General features: G+C 39.8%; 1 protein-coding gene across 1 annotated transcript in view; it reads left to right on the forward strand.

Moving 5' to 3' along the window:
• Positions 1 to 12421, forward strand: part of SNX18 (sorting nexin 18) — a 29295-nt gene extending 16874 nt beyond the window's left edge. Inside the window, exon 2 of the mRNA XM_068535337.1 lies at positions 9662 to 12421. Coding sequence (XP_068391438.1) covers positions 9662 to 9915 — 254 coding nt within the window. The 3' untranslated portion in view covers positions 9916 to 12421. The remainder of the gene's footprint in view (positions 1 to 9661) is intronic.
• Positions 12422 to 13014: the final 593 nt, after the last annotated feature.

Consider the following 13014-nt stretch of genomic DNA (forward strand, 5'->3'; position numbering starts at 1 on the left):
ATAAATAAATTTAAAAAAAAAAAAAAAAAGAAAGAAAAAATGGTGCTGACTTCCTGGATTGTAATTAATCTATAAAATGAGCTTGTTTGAGTTTGAGCCCTTTAAGGTTATAATATTAATGAACTTTGTCATAGGATTGATTTCTTTATGTTTTTATGTTCACCACAAACATGTGTAATATTCCTCTGAAATTGAGTGCATGCGGATTATGAAGCAGGATGCTCGCTCCAGCCTGAGCATGCTTTAAAACTGTGCTCACATTGTAAGATACCAAGCGCATGGTAGGAGAGGGCTGGGAGTGAATTTAGGACATGAGTTCTGCTGGGTTTGGTGATGGTGAAGCAGGCAAAGTGCCTTTCCCTGAGACTGGGCAATTGCGATAAGTATAAAGATGAACCTGTTAGGAATTTTGCATGTATAGAGTCAGCTAAGAATGCCAAAGGAGTCTGGGAGATTTTGTTAATAGCAGGTCCTAAAGCAAAGCTGAAATACTGGTTTAGTTTTCCTTTTACCTCTCCAAACGTGGAAAGGGAAGGACCCTTTTCAACAGAGTGGAACAGAGGCCCTGCCCGGAATGTTAAGTGGGAAGTGGCAGGGCAGGCAGGCAGGGAGGAAGGGTGGGTTCTTTGCCAGGAGTTAGCTGTGGGACTTTGGACAAGTCACTTAGCCTCCTGTTAGAGAGACTGAGAAAACTGTACCAAAAACTCATCTAAAGCCCTTATAGTGCATTTAGAAAACAATCTGGGACCCAACTCTGCCCTTCTCACCGACGAATCAGCTCTCCCGGCTTCCCCAGTGGGTGCCTTGCCAGGACAGAGTGATGGATGAGAAGGAAGTCCTCAGGGTTCCTGCCCCACCCTTTGGAATAAAGGCTTAGGGTGATCAGCTCCTGGGTGAACCTTCTATCCTGTGGAGAAATTTTAATAACTTGTCCAGCTGATTTAGTAATTCGATTGTGTGCTCAGCGGAAGGTTCCCTCTCAGCCTGTAAGCCTTTTTAGGAGGGGCTGTCTTTGTGTTCCTTTCTGCCGCCCTCTGAGGAAGAAACCCCTGAAGTGTGTCCAGCTCAGCCCGGTGTCCTGAACGGGAGCTGGATTGCTTTTGCCTGTTCGGGAGCGCGGTCATGGGTGTGGTGGAAATATATTGCCCCACTTTCATTAATACTTTTTCCCGTACTTCAAATACACTTTAAGAGTTTATCTTCAGTTGTGTAACTTGGGGAGGCTGCGCCATTTTTCATTTGTTACCTTCTTGTTATTTTGTCTTGTTACTGTTTTTTTTTAAATGAAGGATATAATACTGCTCTGTGTTGTCAGCCCCTTCTTATTTAATGTCAGAATTTAACACTTGCCTCCACCATTTTCTTTTCATAGTAAAATCTTATTTTGCTCAAATATTCTTCCATATAATGTCTGTCTTTTAGCCCGAGAGACAGTTTTACAGTTATGTACTTAGGCTCCCGTTCTAAAATGTGTTTCCCTCTGATCCCTCCTATTTTTAATTTTCTTTCATTTTTTTTTTAACATCTTTATTGGAGTATAATTGCTTTACAAGGGTGTGTTAGTTTCTGCTGTATAACAAAGTGAATCAGCTATACGTATACATATATGTATCCCCATATCTCCTCCCTCTCGTGTCTCCCTCTCACCCTCCCTATCCCACCCCTCTAGGTGGTCACAGAGCACCAAGCTGATCTCCCTGTGCTGTGTGGCTGCTTCCCACTAGCTACCTGTTTGACATTAATTTTCTTTCATTTTAAAACCACTGCCCTAACCATAAGTGTTATGGGGTCTTCTGTTTAATACAACAGCAACTACTTTTCACCTTAGGCTTTATTTTATCATTTCTCTCCCTTAATTCTCTGATTTTCCTTTTCTGTTATGAAAGCAAGATAGCAATGTGATGTTTATGAGAGGAGAGGCGTGGCAGGGGATAGATACCTTCTAAATTAGCCACCTAAAAAGTACAGGTTTTGAAAACCCTTGCCTGTTTTTTTATTGATTGCATGATTAAAATGTGTGTTCCCTTTGCTCTTGAGATTCTGGGCCATGGTTTTAGCTTTTATTTACACTCCTCTTGGGTTTGGTAAAAAATGCAGTACGGCTGAGAGAATACTTAAAAATATGCTGTACTGCTTTGTTACAACTCTACAGCTGGTTACATTGTACCTCTGCAGTTGTTTCTTAAGCTACAAATTAATTTTTCAAGCTATCCTAGAAGTAGCAAGTCTGTAGTGATCTAACTCTGCTCCAGTAGTTTTCTTTCTCCAACTCTCACTCCTTAGAAGCTAAACCTGATTGGAAATGTGGCTGTCTCTGCCTTCCTTGTGATACTTAATATTTTAAGTATGAAAATATGTGAAGCGTAGAAGTGTGTACAGATAATTCCCAGTTTGAGAAACGGCAAACTGCGAGAATACGCCATTTGTGACAAAACCCAAGTGCTAGTTCTATTACTTAAACTGTTTTTCTTACATCTAACCAATGTTTGTAATATAATTTCTATTGGAAAAATATGTACCCACTTTGATCTTGAGAGAACCCAGAATTTAGAAATTCAGTGGGTTAAGAGAGAAGCTTCAGGGAAACTCCAGAAAGTACTGGATTGGCCAAAAAGTTTGTTTGGGTTTTTCTTTAAGATGTTACCGAAAACCCGAATGAACTTTTTGACCAACCCAATAGTTCTGTTTGTCAATCCCCAAGTGTTTAAACACCCATGCTATTTGTTCAGATGGATAGCTTGAGCTGTTTAAAGGATGCCACTTTTTTTTTTCCTGTTTACTCTCAGACGGTAAACCAGTTAATTAACTTCCATAATTAGCTTACTGAATGACTTGACTTTATCTTTCTCATAAGAAAGCAAACACACTAAACCCTTAGTGTTTGTTAAAATGTATAGGAAGAACTAACCAGAGGATTGTAAGATGAATATTTAAAAGCAAAATGGTTTTCTTCTTAAAGGAAATCATTTTTTAAACTTTGAATAATATTTTACAGAAGATAACTTTCTTTTTGGGGGGTTTGGTGTTGAAGGTTTTTGGGGTTGTCATCCTGAACTTTAACAGCCAGCTGCTTAGAGAAGAACTGGACTGCTGTCTCAACTCAGGAACTCTTATGATTTTTCAAAAAGTATATTGCTGGGACTTCCCTGGTGGCACAGTGGTTAAGAATCCACCTGCCAATGCAGGGGACACGGGTTCGAGCCCTGGTCCAGGAAGATCCCACATGCCATGGAGCAACTAAGCCCGTGCACCACAACTACTGAGCCTGTGCTCTAGAGCCCGCGAGCCACAACTACTGAAGCCCGCGCGCCTAGAGCCCGTGCTCCTCAACAAGAGAAGCCACCGCAAGGAGAAGCCCGCGTACCGCAATGAAGAGTAGCCCCTGCTCGCCACAACTAGAGAAAGCCCGTGCACAGCAGCAAAGACCCAGTGCAGCCCCAAAAAAAAAAAAAGTATACTCCTATCAGCCTGTTTTATTTATTTATTTTTTTTTATTTTTTTATTTTTTAAAGATTTGATGAAAGTTCATAATAATGCAGTTGACAAGAAAATTAGTTATTTCTGAGATATACATTTTAAAGTAATAACTAGGATTATTACTTATAACATTATACCAGAACATATAAGATTTTTAGAAATTTCATGTAATGTCTGAAACATTTATATTAACATATTTCCATACATATTTCCATACAAATACAAATATAAGATTTTTAGAAATTTCATGTAATGTCTGAAACATTTATATTAACATATTTCCATACAAATAACCCAATGAAAGTTTAGTATTAGTTGTTTTGTTTGTTTTTTTATACTGCAGGTTCTTATTAGGCATCAATTTTATACACATCAGTGTATACATGTCAATCCCAATCGCCCAATTCAGCACACCACCATCCCCACCTCACCGCAGTTTTCCCCCCTTGGTGTCCATATGTCCATTCTCTACATCTGTGTCTCAACTTCTGCCCTGCAAACTGGCTCATCTGTACCATTTTTCTAGGTTCCACATACATGCATTAATATACGATATTTGTTTTTCTCTTTCTGACTTACTTCACTCTGTATGACAGTCTCTAGATCCATCCACGTCTCAACAAATGACTCAATTTCGTTCCTTTTTATGGCTGAGTAATATTCCATTGTATATATGTACCACAACTTCTTTATCCATTCGTCTGTTGATGGGCGTTTAGGTTGCTTCCATGACCTGGCTATTGTAAGTAGTGCTGCAATGAACATTCGGGTGCATGTGTCTTTTTGAATTACGGTTTTCTTTGGGTATATGCCCAGTAGTGGGATTGCTGGGTCATATGGTAATTCTATTTTTAGTTTTTTAAGGAGCCTCCATATTGTTCTCCATAGTGGCTGTATCAATTTACTTTCCCACCAACAGTGCAAGAGGTTTCCCTTTTCTCCACACCCTCTCCAGCATTTGTTGTTTGTAGATTTTCTGATGATGCCCATTCTAACAGGAGTGAGGTGATACCTCATTGTAGTTTTGATATGCATTTCTCTAATAATTAGTGATGTTGAGCATCTTTTCATGTGCTTCGTGGCCGTCTGTATGTCTTCTTTGGAGAAATGTCTATTTAGGTCTTCTGCCCATTTTTGGATTGGGGTGTTTGTTTCTTTGATATTGAGCTGAATGAGCTGTTTATATATTTTGGAGATTAATCCTTTGTCCGTTGATCCATTTGCAAATATTCTCTCCCATTCTGAGGGTTGTCTTTTCGTCTTGTTTATGGTTTCCTTTGCTCTGCAAAAGCTTTGAAGTTTCATTAGGTCCCACTTGTTTATTTTTGTTTTTATTTCCATTACTCTAGGAGGTGGATCAAAAAAGATCTTGCTGTGATTTATGTCAAAGAGTGTTCTTCCTATGTTTTCCTCTAAGAGTTTTATAGTGTCCAGTCTTATATTTAGGTCTCGAATCCATTTTGAGTTTATTTTTGTGTATGGTGTTAGGGAGTATTCTAATTTCATTCTTTTACATGTAGCTGTCCAGTTTTCCCAGCACCACTTATTGAAGAGACTGTCTTTTCTCCATTGTATATCTTTGCCTCCTTTGTCATAGATTAGTTGACCATAGGTGCATGGGTTAATCTCTGGGCTTTCTATCTTGTTCCATTGATCTATGTTTCTGTTTTTGTGCCAGTACCATATTGTCTTGATTACTGTAGCTTTGTAGTACAGTCTGAAGTCAGGGAGTCTGATTCCTCCAGCTCCATTTTTTTGCCTCAAGACTGCTTTGAATCAGCCTGTTTTATTGTTAATCATTTTTCTTCTGGAGGTGGATCTGGGGGAAAATCAGTTTAGCTACATTTTAGTTAAAAGAGGTTGTTGCTGTTGTTGTTTTAAAACTTGCTCTAAATGTGTGGGTCCCGTTTTGTGGAGACATGATCTTCCTTGATTACACCTAGCACTCACTCTTCTACCAGAGTTTGTACATTTATAGAATGCTGTTTAATACATATGCTGCCTTGTATAGAGTTTTAATGGTTTCAGGCATGTAAATCTTGTCACATCAAAAAATAGTCCCTAAAATAGGAAGTATGTCTCTTTTTAAAAAACAAATCTTATATCTTCTCCTATTTCCTTGCTACTTGCAATCCTGATGCATCCTGCTAATGGATTTGAATTGCATTAAGTGCGTTAAACCAAAACTCCAAGTGAAATTGGCCTTTGGGTGCTTACTCTCCTCAGTGTTTTTTTCTGTCCTTCCTAGTTTGCAAAATAAAGTAATTTTTTGCTGGGATGTCCAACTGCACTAGAGCAAACAAAGGCAAAGCCCATCCAGGGACAGTATGTTACTGTTTTTGGTGGTAGTTCTTAATTTATATAATTTTCCAGTAGGATCTAAGTCCGGGGTGGGGGGTGGGGCGCATGGGAAGAGAGGCCCCCCTGCCCCATGTAAGTCTGAGCTTACATTTTCAAAATAATGAAATATGTGCTGCTTTTTCGATGTTTTGTTTTGTGGCATCCTAATCATATGCTACAAAGGTAAGAAAATCAGACATCTTATAAATATTAAAATCAGACATCTTATAAATATTAAAAGGCTTTGCAGGTACAATTAGTGAATTGAATGAGGTTCGTAAGATTCCAGAGGGAAATTTTCAAAACCTATATGGTTTATTTTACATACTCACAAGGTCTTCTGACTTGCGTGTCAGAATAAAAGTCCGGGACCTGCAAGGAAGGTGGGAAGGGAGAAGGGCAGTGCGGGAGCCCCAGCTCTGGGGCAGGGGGTAGGGAGGCCTGGGGTCAAGGGGAGGAGAGGGGACAGCTGATCCTCAGTGGCCCAGCCCTTATCCCCTGCACCCTGCCCACCGGCGCCCACCTTGCTTTTTTGCCTATTCAGGCTCCAGTTTCTTTTCTGAATATTTGTAGTGTTTGCTTTGAAGTCATTGTGCACTCAGATCCCATCTCCTCTGCCTCTCTCTGGGTTACCGTTGACTTTGAGGCTCAAAGAGGTTGGGTGGCTTTCTCAGTTCCCTTGTCATAAAATAGCAGTAATGTCTGTTGCAAAGTAGCAGCGGGGTTAGAGTTGGTACACGGAAAGTGCCTCGCCTATATTGTGACTATTTTTGGCCGCTACCATTTACTGTTATCTACGCCTGTTCCCTGCCTCTGCCCCCTCCTCCCCCCTTTGTCCTCAGCACTGCCTGGCATGTAGCGGGCCCTCCGAGCATTTTCCCTTGTGACACAATCACGTTATCTTGGAGAAAGCCATATTCAGCTCCTGTGCAGAATTCTGTGCTTTGTGGTCCTGTTTCACTTCATGTCATGGTTGTGTGCCTGTCCTCAGTGTGCTTTGCGAGGTGGTTTCCTCGAGAGCTTCCGGAGGATGGGGACTTGAACGTTTCTTGTGAGTCCCCCGTGTGCCAGCTCTGTGCTCTACACGTTAGACCTTCCATAAATGTTGGTAAACAAGCTGAGATTCTAGCCCCAGAGCCCAACTGTTTGGGGCTCTGTGTTATTTAGTAAAGAAACTTACAGTTGGGAGAAAAGTGAGTCTTAAATTCTCGGCTCCTTTAGTATGTACACTCAGAAAGCTTAAAGGTGTCAAATGCCAAAAGGCATTCAGGCCTTGGAGAGATTTTTTTTTTTTTTAAACTTTTGGGTTTATTTATTTATTCATTTATTTATTTATGGCTGTGTTGGGTCTTCGTTTCTGTGCGAGGGCTTTCTCCAGTTGCGGCAAGCGGGGGCCACTCTTCATCGCGGTGCGCGGGCCTCTCACTGTCGCGGCCTCTCTAGTTGCGGAGCACAGGCTCCAGACGCGCAGGCTCAGCAATTGTGGCTCACGGGCCTAGTCGCTCCGCGGCATGTGGGATCTTCCCAGACCAGGGCTCGAACCCGTGTCCCCTGCATTGGCAGGCAGATTCTCAACCACTGTGCCACCAGGGAAGACCCCTTGGAGAGATTTAATACTTGTACTGTGTCCAGGAGTTTTGAAAATGTATGCCGGTGTGATTCAAGTTGTGAAAACTTCAGTCTTGTTCATTTGTAAGTTGGTTTTACGGATGCACGTCTGCAGTCTGCAGTTCTGTGTAATAGAATGTCATTTCTGAGAATATGGTGATCTCATCTGGAGTCTGGCAAGCTGCAGGTTCGTTGACATTGGCACAGCTCAGGGCCAGGTTTCCGAGCTCCTCTGTGCGGGACTCTAGTAAGTAGAACAAGTAATACCTGCAGCATATTCGCAGGACAGGCCACAGCTGCTGCACAGCTGCCCGGGGGTCTGCGGGGGCAGGGCTCCGGCGCCTGTCCTCTGTGTTCACACGGTGGGCCTGGCACCTCGGCCCCGAATCACATGAACAGTCAGATCTCCTGAGACTTGGCTCTCTTGACTTCTTGTTCTCGCTCTCAACCATTTGAAACATACATTTCATATTCTCAGCCATCTTTTTGAAATATTTTTCTTTTCTTTTTTAGTTTTCTGTCTCATGCTTTCCTGGTCTCTTCAACTTCAATTTTTACATATAAACTGGGACAGGACACTTGTACAAATATAATGAACATAAGTTTGCTACAAAAAATTATTTTCTCTCTCTGATGGGGAGCGCTCTTTCTCTGTTTAGTATGAGACCACAAGCAGGCAGGTTTCACTGCTTCCCGAGTCCCATCTGCCATGGGGAAAATGTTAACAGGGCTGTATTTTCAGGGAGATGGCTTCTTAGGGGAATGGGTCAGGGGTCTTCCTGTAGCTGTGCCAACACGAACGGCATCTCCTCTGTGTGGTCACAGGGGAAGCAGGGTATTCTCTCTGCTCCAGGGCTCTCCTGCTTTTCAGAAAGATCTTCTTTAGAATAAATAAATGAAAATATACATACATACATACATACATACATACGTAGCTATAACATTTGTTGTCAGTGGGTTTTAATTTCTCAGGTCTTTGAGCTGTGCCCCCCCCCCAAAAAAAAGGACGCTGTTTAACCTCTAAGCGTATTTAATACTAGGTTTACTCTATGTTATTTTGTAGATTTGAAGAAATTTAGATATAGGGCTTTTCCCCTGTATATTTCACCATTAGCTAAAACTGAACATTTCCACAACATAGTTGCTCAGCTTCCCCACTGCCTTCTAAACAGGCTACCTTCCCCCCCTGTAGCATCACCATGTCCACAGACCACCAAGCCAGGTGTCCTAGACGTTTCTCTCTTGTCTTTCATCATGGTTTAGTAGAATGGGTGCCACGTGGAGTCAGGTATTCTGCATTCTTGAGCTGGCTGTGCTCAAGTGATCTGAACTTTATCATTTTTACGAACCCATGAATAGTCTTTATTTTTCCTACCCCCTAAGCATCCTCAGCCTTTTGTGTTTTCATATGACTATGCTTCTAGGGGAGGGTCTGTCCTCATATGGCGTCTGCCACAGAGATCGTCCTCTTCCCTCCTCCTTGCACACACCCTCTGGGGACATTTCTTGACTGGAGGCTATGACACCCTCTGGCTTCTTTCCCAGATCATCACTAGGGCAGGCTCATAACTCACTGATCTTTACAGCTCCTAAAGAAAAGGAGGCGAGGGACTTCCCTGGCGGTCCAGTGGTTAGGACTCTGAGCTTCCACTGCAGGGAGCACGGGTTTGATCCCTGGTTGGAGAACTAAGATCCCGCATGCCACATGGCCAAGAAAAAAAAAAAGGAAAAGGAGGCAAATTTTTACTTCACCGGGCCATTATGCTGCAGGTGTGGGTCTCCTGATAGAATGTGGAGTCAGAAGCAGGCAAGCATGCAGTATTCTCCCCTTTATAAATGTCTCTCTTAATATATGCATATATAATGGTGTCACACCTTTTCTCTTAAGAATGTAAAAACTGCAGAGTTTCTTAGTTTGTCTTTTTAGGGACAATTCCTTGCAGTTTGTTATCTGTCGTTTATAGTATCTCTGCCTGCAAGAGATGAAACATGCTATAGCTACTTGGTCAATGGCAAAAGCTGGTTTTGATAAGTGAAGTTGCAGCAATGGAGGTGTTTTCAGAAACTTTACCAGAGTTCTTCTTTTTTAATAAGTGATTATAGTCAACCCTTTAAATGCCAAAGGACTTGAAAATAGTTCAGGCAAGTATTTATAATGCCCAGCATTCTGTTTACTATGTAGCTGTACCACTGGGATACATATATATTTTTTAATTCATTTTTTTTTTAACTACAGGAGCTCTTACCAAAGTAAAGGAGAGTAGGCGACACGTGGAAGAAGGGAAGATGGAGGTCCAAAAGGCTGATGGCATTCAGGATCGCTGTAACACTATTTCTTTTGCCACTTTGGCAGAAATTCACCACTTCCATCAAATTCGAGTAAGAGACTTTAAATCACAGATGCAGCATTTCTTACAACAACAAATAATATTTTTCCAAAAAGTGACGCAGAAGTTGGAAGAGGCTCTTCACAAATATGATAGTGTTTAATGACTGGAGGTTGGATTATGGACTTTTTTTCAGTTCAAGGATAATTTCTACAGCAGAATAAAAACTGCTATCAAAGAGCTATTGCCAACTATCAGCAGTGGTACAAGGATGGTTTTGTGTTCAACTGAAACTCGGCTGAATATATAATTATGTAGGAAAGAAGCAGTTAATATGGTTATATAATAGAAACAGTACCACACATTGTAACTAAATTATACTATGTATGCCTACACTACCATTGTAACTTTTGGAATAATGATTATACTATTTGCCTTATTGCTTTTTGAAGTATGGGTATTTTAGTGCATACTTTGTAGACCTCAAAACCCATGAAGGGTCTCAAAGAAGCTGGCTGGATAAAAGCCTGCTGTGGATGCCTTTTTACTCTCACAGATTGGGATTACCTAAATTCAACTTATTCTCTGTTTACAAACTCCAACTAGAGCAGCTATGCGACTTTGTGCCTTTAGACTCTTGGTTTTTTCATTTCTCCACCCCCCCCCACCCCCTTTTTAAAGTAACCACAACTTTTCTGACTGAAAGAGTGAAAGGCCAGTGCACATAATGACAAACTGCTGGGAACCTCCTGTTGATGCTGGGGGCGGGGTGGGAGGATCAGCTGTCATCAGTTTGCCCAGCAAGTTCTGTCTCCTGATGCATGCTGGTGAGCACAGTGGAGGGACACGCATGCTCATCTTTGGATGTGGTGTCTGTTAGGGAAGAAAACGGTGCCACTCTGTTCCCTTAGATGCTACAGTAGCATAGCCTCTTCACTCAAGTGTCCTGGAAACTTGGTGTGGAGATTTCATCGAACATGTCTTACAACCCAGAGAAGGAGTCTAATCAATTGGAGACACGAGCACAGAATCAGTGACAACACACACTCGGTTTTAATTCTTAGGAGGGTTTTCTTTTCTTTTCTTTTCTTTTTTAGCTTGAAGATTTTCTTTTAACATTCAGTGTGATTTTTGTTTTGTTTTGTTTTGTTTTGTTACTGGATCTACACTGTTAACTGATGGAGACTCCACTGTGATTCACTCGTTTACTTAATCAAAAACTTTTCAGGGATGTCTGTAAAATTCAGTGTTATACGTGATGAAAAGTAGTGTTGGTTGATCTAAGGAGGGACCAGAAATAATTTCTACTATTCCAAATGCTGACGGAAAAAAGTAATTGTTTTTGTTTCTGTTTTTAAGTATTGATAAGCCCCCAGAACATTTAACCTTAAAAATTACTTTAAGTATATTCTTTTATTATTATAAGGGAAATACAATGGCTGATAAATACCAAAAAGATTCAAAAGCAGCTTAATTTAAAAAGCACAAAGAGATTCTGGTTAGAAATGCCAAAATCTCAATGTTTTTATAGTTGCTGAGCTCAGTAATGTGATTCTTGAGTTTACAGATTTAAAAACTGTCACTGAAAGGTTAAAGTATCTACTGTTTTTAATGAAGTCAAACTTATGCTGCCTCAGAAATCCCTGGGTATTAAAATGGTAACATAGAAGTAAAGAGGTCAGTTTGAAATGCTGGTGAGTCACATTGATTAAAGAAAAGGGTCAATTTGCAGATAGTCATACAAAGAGAAGGTTATTGAAATGATTATTCAACAGCACATTTACTCTAAAAAGTAATCTCACATGGGTTGAATTTTTAAGATCAGAGTATCATAATTTTGATCAAAATTTTATACCTTAGGTAACTTAGAGCCAGATTTAACATCATGTGGCTTTGTCTCTACTACCAACATGTGGAACTGTAACCAAATATATTGTTCTTTAAAAAATAACTTTCTCTTGTTGGTTGCAAAATACAGTTCTATAAACAAAACCCATATATATATATATGTGTGTGTGTATATATATATATGTGTGTGCGTATGTATATATATATATATGTGTGTGTATATATATATATATATAAAAATATGAATTTTATTGCAGAAGTTTGGAGATTATAATGATAGCATTTAATTTAAGTTTGAGTCTGTATTGGACAAATAAGCACTATGCTTTTCAAATGATTGGAAAATCAGTTTTACTTGCCTCCTTTTTTGGCAGTGGTTTGATTTTTTTTGTTTGTTTAAGTAAAAATCACTAAACTTTGCAATAGTAGCATTGAAATTATCTGAGGTGTCTTGTATGAATTGTGCTTTGGCCAGGGTGGACATAGCTTAAATTATAAAAACTAAAGATTAAAGAAAAAGGAAGTATAAGTTCATGCTGCCTATTTAGAAGAGAACTTTCATTCTTCGTAACTATGTAACATTATAATGCCACTGATTCATAAGGGGTTTAAATTAATTCTGTGGGGTAGGACACCGGAATTATTAGTGTTCATTTTCATCTAAGATCTTTATATCTCTAACGTTCTTGGTCCTATTGAAACATTTCAGTATACAAAAATACTGCAATGTTAATACCCAAGAGAAAAGCCATCATAATGTGTATGCTGGTCATTATGATCAGTGTGGTACAATTTTTTAAAATAAACTATCATGCCCTTCATGCCATTATTTGTCTTTATTTCTATAATTTATACTTCAGATATATGATGTATTTAGAACAGGAGGGCATGCACTTGAGCTTGGCTTTGCTATTTTAATTAGAGACAGAGTCGTTTATATGCTGTAAGTATAATGCAGCGAGACTGGTTCTACAGCCGTGCATTGGAACCCTGTTTCCCTTCTAGGCTTTTGTATCTGAAGGTACAGTTTAAATCTGGAATAAGGGAACACATTTGAAAATGAAACGGAAAGTCAGTGCTCCTTGGCTTGAATAGAGTCATAATTGGGATTTTCTTAGGCTTCACTGATACAGTTGTCTTAGATTTATTCATAACAATACAGCAGATTCTTAAATGCCGATTTTTAATTGTCTTGAATTTTGCTGCTGTTCTCATCATTAAGGACTTGAAAAAATGTTTTAGTCTCTCAAGTCAAGCATGCAAAGTTTATTGTGTAAACTTTTAAATGTCATTCTTTCCTAAGTTCATTTTTTCTATTCATTTACTAAGCCATTTTTTCCATTTATGCCTTTATTTCCTCAGAATCGAATACCATGTCTGATACTTTTAAATCCATAAGCATTATCCAGTTTTC

Source organism: Eschrichtius robustus, chromosome 2 (assembly GCF_028021215.1).
Source record: "Eschrichtius robustus isolate mEscRob2 chromosome 2, mEscRob2.pri, whole genome shotgun sequence".
Lineage (NCBI taxonomy): Eukaryota > Metazoa > Chordata > Mammalia > Artiodactyla > Eschrichtiidae > Eschrichtius > Eschrichtius robustus.